This window comes from Paroedura picta, chromosome 14 (assembly GCF_049243985.1).
Source record: "Paroedura picta isolate Pp20150507F chromosome 14, Ppicta_v3.0, whole genome shotgun sequence".
NCBI classification, from domain to species: Eukaryota; Metazoa; Chordata; class Lepidosauria; order Squamata; family Gekkonidae; genus Paroedura; species Paroedura picta.
In genome coordinates, this window is record NC_135382.1 from 32,683,879 (window position 1) to 32,709,853 (window position 25,975).

Genomic DNA, 25,975 nt, shown 5'->3' on the forward strand with positions numbered 1-25,975 from the left:
TGTCAGGGCTACAACTAAGATTCCAGAGAATAAAAGCTATATTCCCTGGGGTCTGGCTTCCCAGATCCAACCCCTATTTATCGGAAAGACCTTGGAGGCTTTCTTGTGAAGGCTACGACTTGACCGGTACGATGACAGTTGGGGTTCCAACCCACAACCCAAGATTTCTAGCTCCAAGCTCTTGCATCACAACTGCTGGCTGCCTATGGGCCAGCTCCAAAATCATGTAAACCCAACTGGAATGGACAGCTATACTGCCACTGCTCCAGGATTGCTTCCAGGGAGCTGTACCAAGAAAAATCTAAGAATCAGACTGTACACGTGTACCGCTGAAACTATTTTCACAACCATGGCCGTGTGCATATACACAAATGCGTTGCCAAACAAGCCAAGGTCCACGTATAGGCCCTGAAAGGGGGCCTGGGGCACGTGAAGGATTATATATGAAATGACTCACAGAAAGGGGCCTCCTCCACAACCCTGATATATTGAAAACAGAAGAGAAGTACACACCAATGCACAAAGTCATTTAAATAGAGACCTCCGATTTATTCCAGCCGACACCGACAACTGTTTTTAGGTACAAATCAAGAGGTTGAGTTCATTCCTATTAACGTTGAGCCGGGTTCTAAAAAATTATTCCCAGTCCTCCTTCCCCTAACACACGCCCCGTACATTTTATTTGCGGTTCTTAAAGACACTTGATTTATACTTCGTGCCAAATTCATTCTTGAGGCCTGGGCTTTATAAAAATCACGCCGGTACCAAAGGGAACGCTAACTGGATGTCTCTATGATTCGTTTAATCGGCACTAAAATATTCTCTCTTCCTGCTTAAGGTCGGCGGCGTTATCGCCAGGGCATCACAGCGGCAAAGTGCAACTGACTTCATTTTGCACGCCCTGTGAAATGCCAAACAAATGAGGACATAACAAAATGGTGCTGAATGGGTCCCCCCCCCCCAAGCTTCCTCTCGTAGCAATATTTTCACCCACTAACAGACCTGGCACTGAATTTTGGTGGTGGTAGTGGGAGGGGGGGGGTGTTTGTGTGCATGCCTCTTAACTTGCACACTAGGCCAATGCAAAGACCTATTATTCACAGCACGGAAATCACAAAAAGACTCGCAGACCGTAAGCTGCGCTTGAAGATCTCCTGGTTTCATTGCATCACAGGAGAATCGCTCAGACTCAGACGTGGCAAACGGGCTTCCCCGTTCCGTCAGAGGCAGCTAGGCTACGCAAACTCCCCCAAAAAAGGCATTCGTGCAAAGAATTCGCCACGTGATCAGTCTGCCATGCGACCAGAGCTCTCCATGCATACAGCCACCACCTCTGAGCATCAATTTGCCACCATTCCAATAGCTGTTTTCTTTTTTCCCCTCCCTAGCTGCCGTAAGCTAGGGAAATTCCCTCTTTCCCTCCTCGCAAAACACCAGCTGTGTCCATGAACAGTTCACAGACTTCCACGCAGGACGTCCTGCAGGAAAACTGCATCCTGGGGAGTATCACGTGGAGATATAATTGCCACCGTGAACCAAAGCACACATCATGTAAATAAGATGGTGGCAGAAGTCACAAGTGACTTCTGTTAAATCCATCCGATTTTTTCAGGCAGAAGGCGAAGAAAGGGGGTCCGCCCCGGCCTGCCTCTGCGGAGCAACGCTACACTTCTTTGGTGGTCTCCCAGCCATGGACTGACCACAGCTGACCCTGTTTAGCTTTCAAAAGCTGGTGAGATCAGGTTAGCTTGGGTCATCCGGGTCAAGGCAAAATGCACCATGCCAGAATCCTTCTGGTAATATGAAACACTGTATGCAAACGAGGCATACATAATGCTACAGGGAAAGGGACTATGCCGAAATTATTGAAGCCTTTCCTCCTGATCCCAATAGCATTCAGCAGCTACCATAAATAAGAGCAAATCTCCATACACACAGCAAAATAGTCCATTCATGCTTCACATACGCATATGTCTACCCTTACACCCAGGTAGGTTAAACCATCACAGTGCAAAGATACCCCTTCATTTTAAAAAAAAATGACATCCTGACATCACAGTGGAGTGGTTAGAGGGCTGGACGAGGATCTGAGAGATCCAGGTTCAAACCCCCACTCTGCCAGGATAATCCGAGTATTCCGTCTCACCCTAATTTACCTCATAAAGTGAGGAGAAAGTGAAAGGGAGACGGATGTGAGTCATGTTGGGCCTCCACCAGGCGAAAAGAGGGCTACAAATGGAATTAAATGCAATACACCAGGGGTTGTCCACTTGTGGTCCTCCAGATGTTCCTGGACTACAATTCCCATGAGCCCCTGCCAGCAAATGCTGGCAGGGGCTCATGGGAATTGAAGTCCATGGACATCTGGAGGACCACAGGTGGACTACCCCTGCAATACACAGCCCACAAAACTGCTTTGCCCCAGTGCAACAGGCAGATTTCTATTAGGTATATTTCTGGATGTATCAGCTCAGGCACAGAATGCTAAAGATTCTATGTCTGAAATTCTGAGCGTGTGGATTTTCAGAGGGTCAGAAAACTGAACCAGAGTGTTACCCTCAGGAGCTGGAAGGGGGTCTGCATCAAGAGTCAGCAACCTTTCTTTACTTTTTGCTCCTTCGGAGCTCCCCCCTCCCCAGGTTTGGCATGTTACCGTGTTTTGCTCTGTCCTAAAAGCAGAACATCAACCAGAAAGAGTACCAGAAAACAGAAGAGAGAAGAATGCTATGAAATAAAAAACTTTTCCTGGGGCTTCTAGGTAGGAGCCACCTTGGCGTAGTGGTTAGGAGCACGGACTTCTAATCTGGCAAGTCAGGGTTTGATTCCCTGCTCCCCCACATGCAGCCAGCTGGGGGATCTTGGGCTCACAACAGCACTGATAAAGCTGTTCTGACCGGGCAGTGATATCAGGGCTCTCTCAGCCTCACCCACCTCACAGGGTGTCTGTTGTGGGGAGAGGAAAGGGAAGGCAATTGTAAGCCACTGTGAGACTCCTTCGGGTAGAGAAAAGTGGCATATAAGAACTCCTCTTCTTCTTCATCTAGGGGCTCTATGAATACTCAGAAGCAATCGGTAAACTACAGGCCGCTAGTCAGTTACCTGTTGGAGCCCCCCCCCCCCGGTAGACAGTACAGAGTTAGATGAACTCTCTGATTTGGTACAATCTAAATCTTTGTGTCAAAAAACGAAATTATCCGGAATAAAAAGATTTTTGCACTTGAATAAACATAGGTAAAGCACATATATCCTGATTAATAAATACGTCCTGGGTATTTCAAAATTCTCTTTGTAGAAACCTTCCTAGTAGCAATGCTGTCAAGTATCAAGTCTCATCAACCAGTAGACCTGTTCCAATATTACTTGAGTTCTTGCAGTCTTTCCTTGTCACGATTCTGCATCTGAAGGCAGCCTTAACATGTGTAACTTCCGACAACACTCAAAAGGTATCACGTTCCCATGGAGCATTTATGATACTGAACAGGCCCATTAAATTGAGGGGAGGGTTTGGCTTTCCTTCCCAAATCCAAGCCATGTTACCAATTCAGAACTGTCTGTCAGGCCTCACCCCACAACTACAGATCTCCCGGTCATATGTACATCAGGCCCTTCAAAAGATCCATGCTTAACGGCAAACAAGAGAGTTGGATGGCTCCGTTTCAAGATGAGATCAGCATCCAATTAAACTGGTGTCAGGGGGAGATGCAAGAGGCCAGATGGGAAGGTCGAAGGAAATCTCACTTGTCGTATTAGATCTAGATCTAGTTCCCCCTCCTATCCCCTACCTACTAACTCGTCCTGCATGAAATCTCTTTCCACACCTGGTTCAACTACAGCGCAGTGCATGACATCTGTATCAAAGGCTATCCATGGCTAACATGAACCAGAATCACATCAATATTGAATTTGCTAATTTACCTCCAGATCTACTTATAAGGGAAAGCCTGGTTAGCATTAACCATGGTGTTTGCTAATTTAAATGTAAATCCTGGTTGTTGTTATTATTATTATTATTATTATTATTATTATTATTATTATTATTATTTCGATTTATTTCCCGCCACTCCCAAATGGCTCGCGGCAGGTTACAATGTCTTAAAAAACCCATTAAAACTCCCATTAAAAGACTTTAAAATGTCACAACAATGTCACAACAATGTCACAAAATGTCACTACCCCCATTCCTAAAAAAGGGGGGGTGGAGGAGAAGGAGGTCAACGATGTCAAGAAGCCCAGGGGAGAGCAGTCGATATACCCCAGCAGCCCCAGCCTCAGCCATAGACCTGGCGGAAGAGCTCCGTCTTGCAGGCCCTGCGGAACGTTGAAGGGTCCCGCAGGGCCCGCAGCTCACCCGGGAGTTCATTCCACCAGGTGGGGGTCAGGACCGAAAAGGCCCTGGCCCTGGTCGAGGCTAGGTGTGCTTCCCTAGGGCCGAGAACGGTTAGTATTACTCATGTATTTTGCTAGGAGGGGCAGGAGCCCTGAACATGGTTTGGATCCTCTTCTTCTTCTTCTTCTTAACCTTGGTTAGGACATCACGAATATCCCACGTGTATTGGGGCTTCACATTTTAAAGCTGCAATTTGTTCAGATTCCAATTATCTACCAGTCTACTCTTTACAGCAGCTTTTATAAAATTACTGTTTATTTTTGGGTACCGACAAAGATAAGTATCTCATTATAGATTTTGTTACTATCAGCAGCTCAGAGAAAAGATGTTTCAGAAATGGAAAAGCAGACCTTGTCGGCCTATCAAACATACCCATGTGTGACTGAAGGGTTATAGGAGATTGGACTGGAACTTGTTGGAAAAACACGCCGATGCTTGTTTTTTTTTTTTCCCCCTTGAAATCTGCACACGAGGACAAAGAGCTACATCCAAAGAGAATGCAAAGAAATTCACCAAATCTAAAGAACAAAAATGGGTGCTCTTTTTCCACATGACAGTACTTATTCTCAAGTCAAATGGATACGGCGCACAGAATGTCAGACTGGCCTGATCCAGCATGGCTTCTCTTCTTCTTGTAACTGGTGTGCTGCAGGATCGGTCGTGTAGGATGGTGTGCAGGCTCAGGAGAATTTGTAAAGAACCTCTCAAGCTCAAATTCAGTACAAGTTCAAGCACTGCACTGACCTTTCGGTGCCAAGGCTTAAGAGTTCCAGTGAATTAGTCTCTGGGCTACCTAAGGGACCAGGGCAGAAGCCTCCAACAAGGAGTTCATGAGCTTCCAGTAGCTCACCCCTGCTGCAGAATACCTGGTGCCTCCCCTAGCATGCCCAGGGGATGACTGCAAAACGAACTGCTCTAGGCTTCTTTTCATTCATAAAATAAAAATAAATGCTTTTATTTCCCGCTATGTTTCTCAGTGTTGTTCGGCTGATAGAACTTCATTTCCGGGGCCCTAAATTCACGTTGTTTCCAGGACAGAACAGAACTAAGGTACCGGATGGGAGGAGTAACTCAGGATTGTCTTTGTGATTCAGAAGTAGCTTCCATTCAACAAGGGATCTGACAGCCTTGTTTGGGGGAGTTTTAGGACTTTCAGGTACAGGAATTGGGGTGAAAAACAAGTCAAATTTCGGGCAGGCAATCCAAAGCATTCTGAAAGATGCTTTTCAATCATTAAGGTAAAGGTAAAGGTATCCCCTGTGCAAGCACCAAGTCATGTCTGACCCTTGGGGTGACGCCCTCTAGCGTTTTCATGGCAGACTCAATACGGGGTGGTTTGCCAGTTCCTTCCCCAGTCATTACCGTTTACCCCCCAGCAAGCTGGGTACTCAATTTACCAACCTCGGATGGATGGAAAGCTGAATCAACCTTGAGCCGGCTGCTGGGATCGAACTCCCAGCCTCATGGTCAGAGCTTCAGACAGCATGTCAGCTGCCTTAGAACCCTGCACCACAAGAGGCTCTTATTTCAATGATTAGTAACCCAGAAATGAATTTAAAAGACTGCTTTGGTTCCAGTCCACTGTGGTTCCAATTTGACAACTTTCAACATGTGTGCTGTGACTTCGCTGTGGACACTCTTATATCACCGTCCCTAATGCCAAAGAGAGAGAGCAGCAGGAAACCCCCCCTGCCCCCCTCCCCACACACATACACACGAAGTACCATTCAGCCTTCCTACTACAAGTTCAGAAGGAAATGTCAATGCCAGCCCATGGAGACCGTGATACTGCTGTATATCAAAATGAAACCTAATCATTGCACATCCTTGCAGATTCATCAATATAAGAACTTTTAAGAACAGGAAAAAGGCCAACCAATCTCATATATCAGCCACTTTTCGCATAAACTTTCCTGCAAGCTTTATCATTTTCACTGGCAATATTCAGTGATTTGAGTTTCACTGAGAGCGCCAGAGTCCTTTTCTATCTGGGCCTGTCCAGCAAGCCGCTTCTGGGCTCCCCTTGGGCGCTGGAGAGGATAAGAGAGCTGCAACAGCGTCCCAAAGAGACATAGGGTCCCAGGCCAAACCTGGTGAACACAGCTGTATTCTATTGCAAATTCCAAAATGGACAATCCAGTAGTATCTGTGCATAACCTCAGACTCCAGCCTAGGCTAACCATGTCCCACAGGTTTACGGCTTCAGGAAGTTCCAGAAGCCAGCGTGGTAGAATGGACAAAAGTGGCAGCTTCTAATCTGGTAGGCCATGTTGGATTCCCTGCTCCTCCATATGCAACCCTGGGCCAATCACAGCCCTGACAGTGCTGGTCTCACAGAGCAGCCCTGCCTCCTTAGGGTGTCTGTCATGGAGCGAGGAAGGGAAGGCAAGCCGCTTTGAGACCCCATCTGGTAGTGAAAGGTGGGGTATAAAAACCAACTCGTCTTCTTCTTGTGGTTATTAGGGCTGAGGAAATCAAGAGCCCTCGAATGTGTTCTAACCAATCTGTAGGGAACAGTGTCTCCATGATGTATCTCCAGAGGTTCTATGGATGGTGCAGGATGGTACCTTTACTGTTTCAGGCTTGGGCATCTCTCTTTGTACAGGAAAGGGAAGATGGGCAAGTGATTTGTATTTCCCACTTTTCTCCCATTGCCTCCCAAATGATTCCCGAACCATCCCCACATGGACAGATCCCAGATGTGATTACTGGTCAAAAGGGCAGGGCTTTGCTTTAGAATGGTACAGAAGCAGTGCAGGAATATCATAAGCGTAGTCCTGCTGGATCAGACCAAAGATGGTGGCCCCCCATCATCCCATTCCCATAACAACCAGAGTTTTATTTACGGTCTGTCTTTCTCACTGAGATTCAAGGCTGAGATTCAAGGCACAGGGTAAATCAGTATGGTCCACCGGGTATGACATCCCATAAGCAATGCAATAGGATTAGGGTTCAAGAAATCTGAAACCAGGCATGGCTTTGGAAAACTTACAAACAAGATACGGAATCCCAAGTCTCTCCCGACTTTCCCTTCTCAGTAATTAGTACATTTAGGGGTAGGCTGCTTCGTACAGGGAGAATCCACTTAGCCCTTGCAGCCATCAACAGACCGATCTTCAATGAAGCGGCCACCCACCACTCTCCTTTGAAGCCATCTAAATGAATTCTGTAAGATAATTATCACACCGTGTGAACACATTACACATTTTATGAAGATCGGCAGGAAAGCTAAGTCGCTCACACGTCCCATCCCACCAAAAGAAGAACACCTTCCCTAAAAACCTTGGTTGAACTTCCACTTGATGACTTCCTGTCCACACAGATATCATCTCTGGTCCCTATTATTCTGTTCAGGATTTGACCTCAAGGGCACTTTTTTGCTCTGAAAAATGGAGCAAAAAATGGTCCTTTCGCTTGGCCAATTTGCCCACACTGACCAGCAGTTATGTCATCCCAACCACTCCTTCACACGCTCTCTAGGCTGGTCTCTAGGTTGCTTTAAAGTGAGTTTAACGAGAATATGGGAGAGGGAGGAGCCAATCAACTGACTTGACTCTGGAAGCGTGCTGAAAAGGCAGCTGAGGATTGGAGGACACCACCATAAGGCTGTGGAACTGTGGCTCTCACTTTGTGTGGCTGTCTACCCAAGGAGGTCAGGAATTCCCCTCCAGACTTCTATTATTTCACCGACTGTGCAACCAGAAATGTTGAAGAGGCCATTTTAATTTTTTTTAAACGCTGAAACTATAGCATAATGGAACTGCTTAGGAGGTCACTTTGGTAAGGGACCAGGATTGGAAGCCATTGCAACATATGGACCGTTTACGCACTGGATGTTTCATGCTGGGTTGGAGGCTGGAATTTTAGTTGTGGCAGGTTGCCCCACCTCTTCCTGCACCCACACAGGGGAGCATTTGACATGGTGCACCTCATCCGCCCCCGATTTGTGCTCCTGCACGGGAGCTGGGCAGTGAAGTTCCCTGTGCGTAAACGGTCTTACTGTAGGCTTTTCCTGCACTGTCTTCTACCACTGTGACCCACTTAGATAGCTTTTTGGTTGTGCCTCCTCTTGTGGTTGTGAATCGAGTCTCATTGCATTGTCGACTGGAAGCCCATAATGTCCGTTTCAGTTGCTGTTGTTGTTTTGTAATCCGTCTTGAGACTCAACGAGAAAGGGAAATGCAGTAGACAAAAAAACAAAAGCAAAGTGTCAAGCCATACTCTACTACCACATTACCAAACTTTCTTCGGTCTGGTGAACAAGAAAAGGGATTGGGAGGAGCTTGTTCTGCACTAGTCACGTCTCCTTCCGCGGCATGGCCCACGTGTCAACCCCCACCCACCTTAGCTCCTAAAACTGAATGTCTATCATTTCAACTTCTTTCCATTGCTCCTTATTACCTACACACCGTTTGGGATGGATCACCCGCCCAGTTTAAAAAGTACCTCCAGCGGACGGTCACGTGCCAGAAAGCCACAGTCAATTTGCGTGTTTCAACTGCATTTTTATTTTATTCAAGGGAAACAAAAATCGATACAAACTCTTCCTCGAACCACAGCTGCACGCGAAGAGCATTTCTTTTGTAGCACCGCTGGACGTTTTCAGGCGGGAGGCCGGAAGATTTCCATCCGTCTGTATCGCTCAAGTGTTACGTTTGCAAAGTTTAAATCTCGAAGGAGGAAGGGGAACAAAAAGAGCTACAGGGATCGGGAACCGCAAGGAGCTCCCGCAGGTGAGACGAGCGCTTCGGAGCGAGACGTGAACTTTGTAAGGGCTATACGTTCTCTGTCTCGTGATAAAGAATTATGCCCAAATTCCTATCGCCTTATTTTAGTGCCTATAATACGATCGTCTGTGCTAAAAAGATACTGCAGTGACCAGACCAGGAGTAACAATGTCGGCGCAAATCTTTCGAGACCGATTTACGGCAGTGAACTAAATCAACATTAATACGGGTTATACGACTATAGGAAAAATAAATGTAAAACTGCCCTTGAAATGATTCTCCCATGGCCTAGTCCAGCTTTGCTCTGCTGTCCCAATCTAGGATTTATGCCCATTTCTTTCTTTCGGTCCCTCGCAAGGACTAACCTTCCTGAGGAGGTGGACCACCGTACTTGGGGCGGGAGATACACAAAACACCTTTAAAATGTGCACATTTTGCAAATCTCACGGAGGTTTCTTCCATTTTTGAAAATTGTTTTGGCTGCTTTAACCAGCTAAAATAAAGAGGAGGTCTCAGTTATGGGGACATTTATCCTGGAAGCAAACACTGCAGTTAGGCAGACAAGCCATTCCTGTTCTGCTAGGTAAATTATATAACCGTGTGCTAAGTAAGACTAAATCATGCAAGTCTTAAAAGATCTCTCCTTTTGGACACAATTTTGGCTTCTCTGCAGTGCGATCCTGTGTAGAATTACACCCTTTTAAGCCCACGGACTTTGATGGCCACGGAATGGTACAACTGTTTTATGATTTCACTGCCAAGTTTGTATGTAAACCATGGAGACTTTTGAATTGTGTTTGCAAAGTTTAAATCTTGAAGGAGGAAGGGGGGGGGAAGAGCTATAGGAATCCGGATTGCAAATTCTCTTCAATGACAACACTTGTAAGAGTCTGCACTCAGGACACACACAAACAATTTGCACCACAAATTCAAACAATTTTGCACACGTGCATTCTGTCTGCACCGTTATTCCCCAGGTTATTTGAGAACTACAGTTTTTATTTTCAGTTCCTGTTGTGTGGCAAGAGCAAAATTCCGGACCAGTATTGAGCACCAAGGAGAAAAACAGACTTTTAAAAAATATTATTAAAGGGAGGCATGGGCTCCCACAGTGGACTGAAGCTCCACCTCTTTAACACTTGGATGCATCCAAACAGAGCTTTGCTGCTAAGAGGGCTAGGATTGCAATTTTTATTATTTTTAATGCAATTCAACAATTATAGTCATTATACTGTAGTCCTTTAAAACTTTTACTCCAGGTCTAGCAACATGCAACAGTTATAAATGCCTGTCACTAAACCATGCCTGACTGTATTCCCTGAGTTACCCACAGGCTAAAGAGGTTAAAAATTCAGTTCATAGTGGGCTGGATAACAAAGTGAACTAGCAGTACAGTGACTATCCCATCACTCAGAAATACATTCAGCACACCCTGATATGGGGCGGGTATGCCTTGTCCTTGGCCATTATCTCTATCTCCCTCCCTCTCCCTGAAATCCCATTAATTCCCATAAGAAAGCTACAGATATCCGTAGTTTGCTCCTACAGAAAAGGAAACAGAACTAAAAATGGAACTTTCGCGAGATCACGCCCTAAACAGAAGTCTTCACTGGATTCGTTTTTTGAGATGCAAACTTTGCCGTACCAGAGGGACTCTGGATCTGGTGGAGCTCAACCACTTGGACTGGACTCACCAACCATGGGCCAATAGTGAGCAGCTTGTTCGTTTCCTCTCCCAATGGGACAGCAATGTTTTGAAGAAGAAGAGTTGGTTCTTATATGCCGCTTTTCCCTACCCGAAGGAGGCTCAAAGCGGCTTACAGTCACCTTATTATTATTATTATTATTATTATTATTTATTTGATTTGTATGACCGCCGCTCTCGGAAACCGGCTCGCGGCGGTTCACAATATTTTAATACAAATACAATATATTAACCATTAAAAATTCCCCATTAAAACCCCATTAAAACCCCATTAAAACAATGACTAAGTCACAATGATGGCGATTAAAAAAAAAAAAAAAAAACTATTCCCATACAGGCCCGCTGGATGAGCAGAAAGGAACGGAGGATAATTGGGCATAGGATGGAACACTCTGGGGAACCAGGTCAGTCTAGTACTGGCCTCCCCCCTCCGGGGAGAGGGGTCCGATCTTAGCCCCGGGCCATCACCCGGCCTTAGACAAACGCCTGGCGGAAGAGCTCCGTTTTGCAGGCTCTGCGGAACTCAGAGAGCTCCGACAGGGCCCGCAGCTCTTCAGGGAGCTCATTCCACCAGGTAGGGGCCAGGACCGAAAAGGCCCTGGCCCTTGTCGAGGCCAGGCGTGCCTCCCGGGGTCCTGGGATCATCAGCAGATTCTTACCCGCAGAGCGAAGTGCCCTGCGGGGGGCATAAGGAGATAGGCGGTCCCTCAAGTATGCAGGACCCAAGCCGCGTATAGTCTTAAAGGTTAATACCAAAACCTTGAACCTGATCCGGAAACAAACTGGCAACCAATGCAGCTGCTTCAGCAGAGGCTGAACATGGGACCTCCAAGATGATTTAGTGAGGACCCGTGCAGCTGCATTCTGTACCAGCTGTAACTTCCGGGTTAGAGACAAGGGTAGGCCCGCGTAGAGCGAGTTACAGAAGTCTAATCTAGAAGTAACCGTTGCATGGATCACAGTGGCCAGGTGTTCCGGGGGCAGGTAGGGCGCTAGTAGCCGAGCTTGGCGTAGATGGAGAAACGCCGTCCGGGCTACCTTAGTGACCTGGGCCTCCATGGAAAGTGAGGCATCCAGAATCACTCCCAAATTCCTGGCTTGGGGCACAGATGACAATTGTACCCCGTCCAGGCAGGGAAGACGCGCTTCCTGTTCCTGCTCCCTTCGGCCTAGCCAAAGGACCTCCGTCTTGGAGGGGTTGAGTCTCAGGCGGCTCTTCCTGATCCATCCAGCCACTGCTTCCAAACAACTGGCGAATTTTTCTGGGGGGAGATCTGGCCGGCCATCCATCAAGAGATAGAGCTGGGTATCATCAGCGTACTGATGACACCCAAGCCCATAACTCCGTACCAGCTGAGCCAGGGGACGCATATAGATGTTAAATAACGTGGGGGAGAGCACCGCTCCCTGTGGCACCCCACATGGGAGTGCAAAGGAGTCGGATAACTCCTCCCCCACAGCGACCCTCTGTGACCTGTTCTCTAGAAAGGAGGATAGCCATTTAAGAGCCACCCTTCCAATCCCAGTATCAGCGAGGCGGTGAACCAAGAGCTCGTGGTCAACCATATCAAATGCGGCTGACAGGTCTAATAGCACGAGAATGGCCGACCCGCCCCGGTCCAGCTGGCGCCGGAGATCATCTGTCAGGGCGACCAGCACGGTCTCCACCCCATGGCCAGGACGGAAGCCAGACTGGTATGGATCAAGGGCCGAAGTTTCCTCCAAAAATGCTAGGAGCTGGTCCGCGGCGGCCCTCTCAACTACCTTGCCCAGGAATGCAAGATGCGATACCGGGCGGTAGCTGGCGGGGTCCCGCGGATTCAGCGATGGTTTTTTCAGAAGAGGGCGAACCACTGCCTCCTTGAGCCGCTGAGGGAATTCTCCTGATGTAAGGGAGAACCTTCCCTTTCTTCTCCCTACAACAGACACCCTGTGAGGTGGGAGAAGCTGAGAGAGCCCTGATATCACTGCTTGGTCAGAACAGTTTTATCAGTGCCATGGCGAGCCCAAGGTCACCCAGCTGGCTGCATGTGGGGGAGTGCAGAATCCAACCCGGCATGCCAGATTAAAAGTCCGCACTCCTAACCACTACACCAAACTGGCTTTTTGAACAAACAGCAAGAAACTGAATCAAAGCAAGCTGAGTTAATGAAGAGCAGGGTCCACGGAGCCACGCAGCTACGTGTCGCATGGCCACTGAGGTTCTGAACATTTGCGTGTCCAACATCAGCCCTCTCATACCACGTGACCAAACCATATCCAAAACTGAAGGGAGTCTCCAAAGCAATTTTGTGGTTGCAATTTTATAAGCCTGAACACAGATGCATCCAACTGCTTGATCCTGAATCAGACCTCCGGCGCATCAAGGTGAGTATTGTAAATTCAAGACTGGCAGTGGCTCTCCATGATATACTGTCTGGTCTTTTTTTTACTGGTGATGCTGGGAATTGAACCTGGGACCTTTTGCGTGCAAAGCCAATGCTCTGCCATTGAGCCATGACCCCTCCTCCACACACAAGTATGAAACTACCTTATCCCAAATTGGAATGTTGATCCATCAAGGGTTTCCTACTCAGACTGTCAGCAGCTCTTCAAAACTACAGTCAGAGATCTTTCACATCACCTACTTCCTTAAAAAGAAAAAAAAACTGGAGATACATGGAATTGAACACTAAGCAGATGCTCCACCCAATATGTCATGAGCCCGCCCCTGTTATTCACAAGGGGAAAGTCACAAATCCCACTATGCATGTCCCGTCCCTAAGGATCTAGCTGTAATACCTAGATTTCAAGTGCAACATTTTTGACAACACCCGTGCCATGACTTGTGGACAAAATCCATTGAGTCAAAATTCTTTGCGGCCTTGGCAAGGCTACAGATTTCCCCCCACCACATTTTCTAGCCTTCCTGCATTCAAAAACAGAAGTACCCGTGGGGGCTCCACTTTTCAGAAATGGCCTCTCTGACCATCATCTATTTGCAGTTGTAACGCAAAGGGTCGGATTCCGACACTGTTGGGTTTACTTTTGCCTTCTTCTCTTGTTTAAAATTGTCGTGTGTTTTTTTTACGCAGCCCGAATCTGAACTAACAAACCCAGCTCCTTATAAAAAAAGAATGTTTGCCTAAGGTACTTTCCAAACAAGATTCTGCCACAGTAAGCCCATTTAAGTCCAATCTCACCAGTAGAATTGTGCTTACCCATCCCAAGACATATTCCATGCAGTGTATTTGGTTATTAGGAAAACTGACACATGGAATGAGAAATTCTATACGGATCTGGATACAGGAATCATCAGGTTGGAAAAGCTTTACTCTGTCTTGTCACCAAACTAGTAGCTGCAACAAACTGACAAACAGTGAGTTAGAACCGAACTGCAACCAAACCAAACTGCATGTTTTTCATCCTTCACTATGGAAAATGGGAGAAAAGCTTCATACCCCAGCAGTTAACTCTTCTGATTTTTATTATTCCAGCAATGTTCTCCTGGTGGTTTTTTCTTCCCCTGCTGAAGCACGGATTAACACAGAGGACACCGGTTCATTTTTAAGGTGACCGTCAAACATCCATCAGGTCATAAGCAGTCTCAGGACCAAGGTCTGATTGTTTTTTTTCTTTTTCAGTTCCATTTTTCATCGCCTTTCTGAGAATCACTCGCCCTAACGTTGCAACAAGGTCTACCACAGCTTCCAACTTTAACTGACTCCTTCCCTACATGCTCCCACCCCAAAGTGACGCATGTATATCTTTCGGAGAACCCAGCTTTTCCCTGTTTGGAAAATAAACATGCATATTTTCTATTCGCTCAGACTTGGCATTCCAAGGATTTTTTTTTTTTAATATCATGCGCTCTTTTCTTGGTTTCCTTTCACTTTGATACCAAATAGCTCGCACCTGATCTAAAAGCGATTACTTAAGGGCAGAAGCTGAAAAGTGTTAACTCGAGATGTTTGGTTTCTATGCCAGTCAAAATAATATCACTCGGTCTTCGTCTAATTGTGGGTACCTCTATTCAGTAACCAGAAAAGGCCTTCTAAAATAGAAAAATTTAAAGAGCTAGCATATCATCGTGGCACATCAGAAGATACTGTTTTTTAAAAACACACACACACACACAAACAAATTGTAAAAGAACGCTCCTTATTCACACTGAGTTTCCTTTTGGCATTTTTTCTGAAGGAAAAAAAGTGCACATAAATTCATCTGAATGCTTTTTCCCCCCTATTAGAAGCACTCCAAGACACCTGTGTGCAATTCACATTTTAAGCAAAAGACAACATTCACAGGCGGGAGGGGGGGAGAGGCAAATGAGTCACTTATGCCTCACTCCAGGGAAACTTGTGCTTGTTTAAGGAATGGTATAGGCCATGTCAATGCGCTGATGGATTGTATAGGTCTGTTCTAATGCAAATGCCCCTGGTCACCTTCAGCTCCCACGGTACATAAACAAGCTAGCGTGTCAGCTTTCTTTCCTGAAGATCCAGCAGTTTCTGAGCTCAGCATAGCTACAAGCGACGTTCCTGAGATTGCAAACTTGCTAACTTCTCGCCCTCCTTTAAGGAACGGGGCTGCGTTAGGACATCGAGGCATGGGCCGATATCGCATTTCGTGAGGACAACTCCGGGCCGTCTGGCAAGCTCCCGCTGCCAGAAAGTTTAAAAAGCATCCTGAAAGTCCCAGATCTTTCTCCCTTATCACAGTCAGAGGGTACATCCACCGCAAGCTTCAAAAACCTTATCTGCACAGACCTGCTCTACTAAACCCAGCCCTTGCAAACTTAGTTTGCGGAATGATGCCTATGGATGGAAATAATTTTGGGGACAACAACAACAATCACTCGGGACACAACTGTCTGCCTGGTGGAAATGTCTCACACTGCCTAACAAGAGCACTGGAACAGTAAATAAAAAGAGCATGCAATTCACTGAACGGTGAGTATTTATTGTCATAAGCTTCCTATGGGGAAAAGCTGCCTATGGGGACAAAATGCAGAGGAACACCTGAGAAATGAGTATGAATCTGTAATCACAGAAGGGTGGGGGAATGTCTGCCAACAGAAATCAGATTGTGCATTGCAATGTATACTGCTTCCGAAACGGTGTTATGGACAAACTAACTTTAAGGAGATCTGCCAAACTACAGCTAACAAGAGACTACCGTTATATCAAATGGGGCTGCTATGATATTATATGCTGCAGTGAAGAGGGCAGAAATATGACAGAGAATTTGCTATAAAAGTGACTGAAGGCTACAGGGAAAAAGCAAGCAAAACCGGGGGACGCATAGTTCTGTCAAGCTGCTCACGGGTACGCTTGCCACAAATCAAACCACATCTTACACGGTCCAAGTTGAAAAGGGAGATGATTCATCGGACACCATGAAGGCCCAAGTTGCAGCTAACAAGGCCCAAGTTCCAGTTAACACCTGACCACCCCTTCCATCAACTTGAAATCCGTACTAAACCCAGGACGTTCAGAAACACAAAACCCATTTTTCTAAACAGAAGTGGAACTTAAAAGAACAGATACTTGTTGTTTTTTTTTCGGGGGGGGGGGTCTTGATTTTCAAGACCATGGGGAAATTTAGCAACTGCCAGCACTGGTGCGGCTGCATTTGTGAATCTGAAAAGCCTGAAGACAACTCTCTCTTGGGGAAGAGGGCAGGTGGGGAAGTTAATTCACAGGACACATAAGGCTCGCAATTGTCAAAAGAGGCAGACATGTCAACGCTGTCATTATCAAGGAAGATCGGCCAAGCGTTAATGGCAGAATCCAGAGGCGCCCACTCTCCACTATCAGAAATGACATCATAACTGAAGCAGCCCTGAGCGGAGAGGGACCCACAAACTGTGCCCCCTTGCCTAGCTTTGATCCCCCCCCCCCCCCGTGTCCATGGCGCCACTGCCTTGCCCTCTCCCCATCCACGCACGGCCTTCTAGAAGGCAAGTAACGCTTTTCGGATTTTAAAACACACACACTCCCAGGCACAACCATCCGGGTAGAATTTTTGACAACCAGAGCTCCAAAGCAGCCTGTGTCAACGGCACCCCTTTGCAGAAAACTGCACGGGGATTTCCGAAAAGAGCAGCCAGTTTGTTAGGGAGCACTGTCTGTCAGCTCTTCCCAAATGTACATCAAGACTCCGTGATCTTGCTTACTGTAAGAGGGCGAGGTGGAAGAAGACAGACCATCAGGAAACCAGCCCCACGACATTTCACAGCAAGCGCACCCCCCCCACCAGTCCCCGAATGCTCGCCCTCTGTGCCCCATGCACACGACCCCAAGACTCCACGGGTGATGTGGGCAGACGGACGGCAGTGGCGAGGCAGCGGAGTTCCTTACGAGCGGTCCAAAGAGGAGACGGACTCGCCGGAACCCTCTTCTGCCTCTCCAACAGCAGCAACCAGGGACAGCCCCAATTCCACCCAAGGATAACAATTTGCCAGGCATTTGGTCCATCCATGCACACAACGGTTTCACAGCAGGTACACAGAACAAAAACATCACTTCGTATAAGCACTGGAAAGGGGGGGGGGGTTTGCACAGACAACCTAAAAATCCCTCAGGCGGCCTGCATGCATATCTACATCTATATATCTGCCATTCAAAAGCCACCGAAGAAACCACGCCGAGAATCCCAGCTCCATCCCCGAAGCTCCCTCGCCTGTTATTTGCACAAGCTATTGATGCATTTTCGCAGGTCACTTACGTTTGAACCCTGAGTAATCACGAAGATCGAGGCAGCTGGGTTTGGGGAGGGGGGGTGCTCCTAGAGGCTTTTGGGGTGGGGTTTGCAAAGAAGAAGTTTCAGAGGGCAAAAGAGGAGGGGGGGAATCCAAGTTATGCAAATCTGCTCTCCGGTAGGCAGTGAATATTCAGTCAGAAGGTGATGTGGCAAATATTTCTATCCAGCCCCCAGACCGGGGACAGATTTATGAAGCAACGTCACCGGTGTGCCTCAGTTTCTCTTTTAACCACCACCCCCCAAAAAAAATACTTGAAGTTAATTAAAGCTGAGGAAGTCCACCACCCGGACCACGCTGGGTCCCCCAGCCACTCATTCAGGTTTACTATTTCAACATCAAACCAGCCAGGAGAAGGGGATGGGGCGTGGGGGGGGGGGAGACTGTCTCTCCCTCCTCTTCTTTTTGTACTCTTAGGGACAGCCTTTCTCCAAAGTCAGTGAACAATGAACAAAGATCGGGAGTGATCCAGACAGGAAGGGAGCGGGAGCCCCTCTCCCGCAGAAAATAAAATCAAATCCGGTGGAAAGGGGGTAAAAACACAGTTGCTAATATTAAACTAGGGAAGAAAACACGCTTGTCCAAACATGAATTTGTGCAAAAGCCAGAAGAATGGGAGGTGGGGGGGAGTCGGGGACAGGGGGGGAGGGGGGGAGAAAGAGCTAAATGCAGCCAGCTTGCCTTATTTTCAGCCTTCAATGAGCCCAAACAAGGCTCCTAAACTTAATTATGACACTTAAAATCCGCTCCCTCGCCAGCATCACGCACACACCCAGGCAGGCTCTGCCGCTCCTCTCCGTCTCCAGCCAGGCGCATCAATTCAGCAAAGACGGCCCCTGTTGGAATGATTTTAAACTGCACAGAAGGGATTGTGGGGGGGGGGCGCCGCCGAGGGAAGCGGATCCCGTGTTAGGCTGCCATGCAAAGGGAAAGGACCCCCCCCCTGTTTTTTTTTTTAATTCTCCCCCTCCCTCCCAAAAAAGCAACCGACTGCCCTTCTTGCCGTTTTAAGGTCCCCGTCGGGGAGGGGGAGGCATTGGGGAAGAGCAAAAGAAAATCCGGAGGCGAGCAAAGTTCGCAGCGCCCGCCTGCGCGCCCCCCCCCCCCTCCCTCTCTCTCTCCGGCTCCCCAATAAAGCTCAAGCGAATCTGGAAGCGCCGACCAACTCCTAGGGACACAACACTATCCGCTCGACCGATACACACAAACACACAACCCCTTAGAGGATCGCACCCGGGCACCCGGCGGAAGCCTGGATTCTCTAGTTTTGTTTTGCACATTTCGACCTCCGCCTCCCCCCTTCCTCCCCTTCCGCCACCAGCACGCGAACTTGCCCGGGATCCTGGTCCTTACCCTCCCCCCCCCCCCTTGCAAACGCCGCTCCGATTTATCCACCGAGAATCACCAAAAGTCCGCGAGGGTGGTTCTTTTTTGTATTGGTCAAAAGAGAGGCTTAACTTTTTTTTTTTTAAATGGCATTCAAGGCAATCTCTCCCCCCACACAAACACACACACAACACGCAGACGCCAAGTCACACAAGACCACGCAAAGTTTTCCTAACCTTCAGGCTCCCCCCCCCCAAAAAAAATACACCCCGCTTTCTCCCTGTTGTAAAGTCTATGCAAGGCGGCAACAGATGGGCGCGTTAAGAGCGGATTCCCCCCCCCCTCCTCCCTCCCTTAGCATCAAAGCATTCGCCCTTATTTTGCTGTTTTTCTCCTCTCCGTAACTTTTCGGTCGTTTGCTCATTTGTTTTGAAACACCAGGAATTCAGGGGTTCTTCTCCCTTCCTCCCTCCCCCTCTTCTTCTTTCTCTCCTCCCCCCCCCCCCTCGGCCCGACCGCCAGAAGAAGAATAACTGTTCTTCCAAAGCTTCTCTGATCGCTCTTCCCTTTTCTGCAAAACCAAAAAGTCTGGGGAGGGACGGAGGGCGGAAAGAGGGAGAGAGAGAAAGGGGGCAAGATCAAGGCAATCCTCCCTCCCTCCCACTCCACCCTACCCCACCCCCGGCTCGGGCAGCCGCTTCCATCCCCCCCCCTCGCCCCGCGGTTGCTCAAGTCGCCCCCACCCTCCCCAAAAAACCCCGCCTGCAAAAGGCAAGATCCGCCGCGGTGCCTTCTCCGGAATCCACCGGCCACGGGCGGCCGGCGGGGTCTCTTGTATCTTTCGCTCTCCCTCCCCCCTCTTGTAAGTTTCCTTTGTAACCTGTTACTTTGAGGTCGCGTCTTCCCAATCGGCCGGCTTCCTCGCCGGCAGGTGCCTGCTTCCTCCTGGGGGGGGGGGGAGAGGGAGTCTCATGCATCTTCCTTCCTCTCCCCTTCCTCCTCCATCTCTCCCCCCCCCCACCACGGAGGCTGGTTTCTGCTACAATGCTTTGCAACAGAGTCGCGATCCAAGCGCTAAGCGCTAAGCGCAAAGCGCAAAGCGCACCCCCCCCCCTTCCCCTCCGCGCGCACACCCGGCGCGCTTCCCCCTCCTCCGGGCCGGAATGGCAGCGCGTTACCTCCGGAGCATCGAGCCCGGCCGCGCGTCTTCCTTCCTAATCAGAGGTCGAGGAGAGCACAAAATGGCAGGGCCGGCGTCAAAGGGGAGAGCGAGAGCCGGCGCGACGCAGAAGTTTTTTGACACATCCGAGAGACACAATCAAAGGGGCTCAAGTTTGCTCGCGATGGTTTTCGGGCAGGGGGTGCTTTTGTGTTTTGTTCTCCCCCCCCCTCTTGCAAAGGGCGCTGCTGATTTCTCTTCCCTTCCCCTGTCATCAGGTTTGTACTGGAGGAAACCACAAGGGGGGGGGTTGATGGATAAGCCCCCCCCCCCGGATTTAGGAGTGGGCCCGGGAGACGTCACTTTCTGCAAAGTTTACATTGCACAAACCACCGCCCCCCCAAAAAAAAATCCTGCCCCCCCTCTTCCTCTCCTCCCCCCGCAAGAAAAAAGTTTCGAGCCAACTTTAAAAAGCTAAACAGGAGCGAGCCGGGGGCTGGACACGACCCTCCATCCGCGGGGCTGGGAAGCCGGCTCGAGCTTTTCCCCCTTTCTTCTGGTCTCTTCCTCCTCCTCCCCCCCCCCCACCCCGGTCGCCCGCGAAAGTAACGGATTTAAAGCGAGACCCAGGCGAAAGCGCCGGCTTCCTCCCTCGCCCTCTTGCAGGCGAAGTTGCATAGCGCCATTCAATGGCTCCTTGGCTGCTTTCATTCTCTCTCCTCCCCCCCCCCCCCCTTTGACAGCCTTTCGCTTACCAACGTCACTGCTATGGATATTTAATTATACTGTATTTTTTAATCACGCAGGCCCCGTCGCGAGGATGCAGGAGGGGGGGGGCTGCAAAAAAATCTCTCCAAACTGACTTTGGCAGGCGGGGGGGGGCGCCCCTTTGCATTGCAAAAGCAAAATAAATGCACTCTGATCATTTCCCCCTTCTCTCTCTCTTTCTCTTTTTAATTGTTTAAAAAACAGCGCTAGGGGGGAGGTTCTAGATCGTCAATGGTGGAGGGGGGGTGAGGAAGGGGGTGTCCTCCTCCCTCCCCCCCTCTTTTGTCTTTCCTTACCTTTCCCAATTTGTTTGGCAAGCCAAGCCTGGGGGAGCCAACTCTCCGGCACGTAAACCAAGCGTTGTTTGAAAAAAAATTATAATAATAAAATGTTGCGTTCAATGAATAATGAAGAATATTCCCCACATGATTGACTTGATCATTTGCTCGGGCTGGGGAAGGGGGGGGGAAGAGGGAGGGAGGGATTGGGGGAGAGAGGAAAGTGGCCAAGGGGAAACTCTCCCGCCCGGCCACTCGGGCCGGCTCTCCAAAATCTTGCCCGGCCACCCCTAAGGAACCCGTCGGGGGGGGGGGGGGAGAGGGAGAGAGGATTGCATCGGCCTCGTCTGCTTTTTTGCAATGCAAGAAACCCTCTTTTCCCCTCCCCTTGATTTTATTGTATTTTTATTTTTTTTTCCTTGATAGCGATCAAGCAAACATCGCAAGACGTTCCCGGCTGTCGGCTTGGACACCCCCCCCCCCCCCCCAATTTCTCCTGGTAGGTGAAATGCATTGTACCGTTGCAAAAAAAAAAAAAAAGGAGCGAGCGCGAGCGAGCGAGCGAGGAGACACACGCACGCGCACCCCCCCCCCACACACACACACACACTCTCTCGCTCGCTCTCTCCATTGTCGCCTTGGCATAATTCACAGCAACGAGATGGCTCTTGCGGCATTTAGCTTTGATGAGCCAAATGCTCAACCCTTGATAGAATAATCTGCAAAGAATAGGCGGCGATCGTCCATTCCCCCCCCCCCCCGCTCTCTCTCTCTGCCTGGCGCTGCAACTAAGAGGGGTCGCTGGAGGGAGAGGGGGGGGAGAAAAGCATTTAACACCGAGCAGTTTTGGGCATGACCTTGAGCGCCGTGGAAACACGCTCCTTTCCAGCCCCGGCCGTGCAATCCAAGACCCCCCGAACCAGCGCCACGGCCACGGCCACCCCCCGGCTCGGCTTCCCACCGCCGGCGCGCTTCGGATTCAAGCGGAGATCAGCCCTCTTTCCCCACCCTCGCCTGTCATTTCCCCTTCCCTGCCTTTCCTTCCCCCCCCCCCTACCCCTAAACGAATCCTTTCCCCCCCATTTCGGAGCAAAGCAGACAGAGAAGCGAAGCAGCAAAACCGGCCGGGGGGGGGGAGAGAAACGAGCAAGGCGAGGGAGGGGAGAAGAAGAAGAAGGGGAAGGGGAAAGGGGGGGGGGGTCGCGCGTATTTCAGCATCGCTCCTTACCTGGCTCGGGGAAACTATTTCAAGTCGGGTTTTCTTTTGCAAAACTCCAGGGGGAAAAAGCGTCGGTGGCCGGCCGGGATCGCGCGGCATCCGTCCGAGGAGGGAGAGCTCCGGCGCTTAAGAGAAGTAATCAACGATAAAGTGACGTGGGAGTGCACTGTAACCTTGTGGCGTATTTAATGTAAATAAGCAGTTATGTTGCCAATCGCGCGCATGCAAACACAGAGAGGTCTTCAGCGATGCATTTTGATGCTTTCCATTAAGACTGACTTTATTTACATACACTATTTAGGGGGAGAGGGGGAGAGAGAGGGAGGAGAGAGAGAAGATCATGATGGTACAGAGAAGACAATACTGGTGCCAAATGATTATGAAAATATGATTTTAATTAATCACGTAGTAGGCAAGGAAATTAGCATACGGTAATTAAACTTCCAGGGGGAAAAAAAGGGAAAGGAAGAAAGAAAGAAAGAGGGAGGGAGAAATAATAATAATAAAAAAAAATTTAAAACGCCATGGAAGATCTCTTGCCTTATGGGTTTGGCATAATCAAGAAATAGACCAAGATTGAGATATAGATTTTAAAACTGGTTTATTCCCCTCTCCTCCTCCTCCTCTTCCTCCCCCAATTTGGCCAGCACTTTATTATCAGGCAGGTAACTTTTGAGCTCTTTTAATATTATAATAATAATAAAAGAACACCAACTTTAGGCAAGGTTTATCTGCAAAGGGAGATTTTGAGAAAAAATGACATGGTGCCTATCCCAGGAAGGGGGGAAATAGGGGGATAGGTTAGATGTGCAGAGCAAAAGAAAGGAGGGGGGGGGAGAAACCTGAATAATGCAATTATGGATTCTGTGTCCCATAGTTAACAAAAGCATGGGGCCTCAATAGACTCTTTGTGATGGGGATTATATAATGATTGTGGGGTAATTATGGGAAAAAAAGAGATTTAGTCATAATAAAAAAAAAAGTATCAAAATACACCGGCTTCTTGTAAAGGGGAAAAGCTAGCTCACGACATTAGGGGCATGTTAATGGATGCGGGGGGGGGGGGGGAGAGGGGGGGAGAGACAGAGAGAAAGATCCGAAAGAAGCTGACAAATAGAGAGAGACTGTGATGCGCATGATTAAGAAGAGATGGAGACGGATTGATTATTCAAACGGCTCAGCCGCAGGGACACTTAAAACATTGATTCAGGTAACACTAGTTTCATCTCAACTGAAATGAGTTCCCTCAAGATGACTGGCATACATTTTAAATCAGTTTACGCCATAAAGGGGGTGGGGGGAGAGAGACAAGGGGAGACAACATTTCTAGCAGAACTCTCCCAGCATCAATGCAGAACAACTCCAAGAAGTGGGAGGAAAAGTTTAGATTCCTTTCCAGCCCTGGGAACAATTTCGGAGAACAGGTGACTCTCTAGCAGGAGAGGTTGATTCCCCCTTCCCCTAAGGGTTTCCTTGATTTTGTCTCACCTGGAGACTTTTTATGTGACAGGCAAGTCTTTTTGGTTTATCCTAGGAAAGGGAGTGTTGTTGTCGCTTTAAGCCAACTAGGGACAGTCCCAAACATTACAGGAGGATCGGAAAGTTCTCGCTCCACCCTCTCCCCCTTCCACAAAATCCATGCATTTGGGGGGCTCTGCTCAAAGTTCTTCAGAACTATTTGCTGAATCCAGGTGAGGAAGACGAGAACCAGGCTTTCACACCTGGGTTGCAAAGGCTGAACATTCTCCATGCACCTTTGCCATGTATTGTGCCTGACATTCTCTGAGCCAATTCCAAACTACAGCTTTTATTTCTCCCCCACCCCCCCCTATAGAAATTAGCATAGCAATCACATCAATAATATCACTATCTCTATGAGAATGATAGCCGGAGCAGTGGGGGTGTCCTTTATTTCAATTCTTCGTGGATCAACTGATTATATTCTCTCGCCTTTTGAATTTGTTATTGTAGCTCAAGTGATTCTTCCTAAGTAACAGCCTTGACAAAGAGAACAGGTCAGAAAGGAAGTCGCCATATGGACTTTTGGAACAAGATCACGGGGCAGGCTTTTAACCCTTAACAGTCGCATCAAACCATTGGGTGTCTTTATTCTTTTTGCACAACTCCCCCCCCCCCACCCCCCACTGATTCCTAATGGATTTCTGGATTTGTGGAGTGGGTTTTTTTAAGGAGCTCAGTATAAAACTAAAAGAAAGGCAGGTTCAACTAGGAGAAGTTCAGCTGCGGCCTGTATTCACGGCAAACTGTGGCCCTCCAGGTGTCCATGGACTACAATTCCCATGAGCCCCTGCCAGCTTTTGCAGGGGCTCATGGGAATTGTAGTCCATGGACATCTGGAGGGCCACCATTTGGCCACCACTGCCTTAGGGCGATGTTGGCTTTTGTCATGCGAGGTCCACCCTCCTGACACTTTGGTCTCCGACACTTGAGAAAACATAAGTGGCCCTTTCATTGGGTTTTGATTTTACGTTCCAGAGGCCCAGGACAGATGCAGAAAGTATACAGTAATGCAGAACCCAAGTCTCTGGAGATGTTTGAGATGAGTTTATTTCGACCTCAACTTCCTCCCGAATGAGAACATAAGTGGCTCACAGTGTTCTCTTCTCATCCATTCATCCTCACAACCTGCCTGTGAGGTAGGCTAGGCTGAGAGTGTGCAAGTGGACCGAGGTCACCCAGCAAGGATCCATAACAGGACAAGAACCTGGGTCCCCCAGATCCTTGCCCTCCTAAATCGAAACACTGCATCATGGCTGGCTCTCCTTAGTTAACATGTACATCTGTAACTTTTGGATCATCCTCTGTAATTGTGCTCAAAGATCCAGAAGAGTAACAGCATCCATCTCCACAAGCATGGGAGTGGAGTCTGGGGCTGTAGCCCCTCCATAATTCCCCTCACAACCTCAGTTTGGGGGACCTGGGAGGGATTTGCCTCCACCCTGCTCCCTCTCTTGTTCCAGCCAACTGCCTCTCCCTGTTTGGTGTAGTGGTTACAAGCAGTGGCCTCTAACCTGGAGAGTTTGATTCCCACTCCTTCACAGGCAGCCAGCTGGGTGGCCTTGGGCTTGTCTCAGTTCTCTCAGAGCTCTCTCAGCTCCACCAACCTCACAAGTTGCCTGTTGCAGGGACAGGAAGGGAAGGCTATCGCAAACCCCTTTGAGACTCCTTCGGGTAGTGAAAAGTGCGGTATAAAACCAACTCCTCATCCTTCCTTGGTGACTTGAGAGTGGTCTTGGTCTTCCTTGGGGGTGGGCTGACTCTGGATTCCCCCAATGCTCTCTCTCCAAGGGCAGGCTGATGGCGAGTGAGGGGAGACTGAGCCAATGGCAGCCCTGGCTGGGGCCTTCCCACCTCTCTTCTGAGGCATGTGTTGGGCCTGCCAAGCTTCCACATCACCTACAGCCTGGTCCTTTTTACCTAGAGATGCCAGGGATTGAACCTTGGGCCTTCTACATTCCACTTACATTCCTGAGGAAGTCAACATTAGTTTGCCAGGACCAAAATAATATTTTGCATGCTATTGGTCCAGCACTTTCCCCATCCCTTCATTTCCTTGCACACATCCTTGTCAGTTCAGGCCGCAATCCAGGTCATTCCTTTGGTGAGGCCAAGCCGCAGTTGACCTCCACTGACTCCTGCAGGG

At 48.7% G+C, this 25,975-nt stretch overlaps 1 protein-coding gene and 1 long non-coding RNA gene across 15 annotated transcripts in view; one reads left to right on the plus strand and one right to left on the minus strand.

Annotated features, from left to right (window-relative positions):
* ZNF536 (zinc finger protein 536) overlaps positions 1-22,452 on the minus strand; it is a 410,578-nt gene extending 388,126 nt beyond the window's left edge. For 2 of the 14 annotated variants that reach the window (XM_077309501.1, XM_077309489.1), the window contains exon 1: positions 22,321-22,431. Coding sequence is in view for 2 of the 14 variants with exons in the window: in XM_077309488.1 (XP_077165603.1) it covers positions 19,768-19,864 (97 nt within the window). In the remaining 12 variants the exon portion in view is untranslated. Of the gene's footprint in view, positions 1-17,527; positions 18,167-19,767; positions 19,966-20,065; positions 20,196-21,110; positions 21,248-22,320 lie in introns of those variants that run through there. The other 12 variants (XM_077309488.1, XM_077309502.1, XM_077309497.1 and 9 more) reach the window with 11 other exon arrangements.
* LOC143823324 (uncharacterized) lies at positions 20,203-22,473 on the plus strand. The gene is made up of 3 exons (XR_013226457.1): positions 20,203-20,324; positions 21,519-21,591; positions 22,371-22,473. It is a non-coding gene; the product is annotated as an uncharacterized LOC143823324 (long non-coding RNA).
* Positions 22,474-25,975: the final 3,502 nt, after the last annotated feature.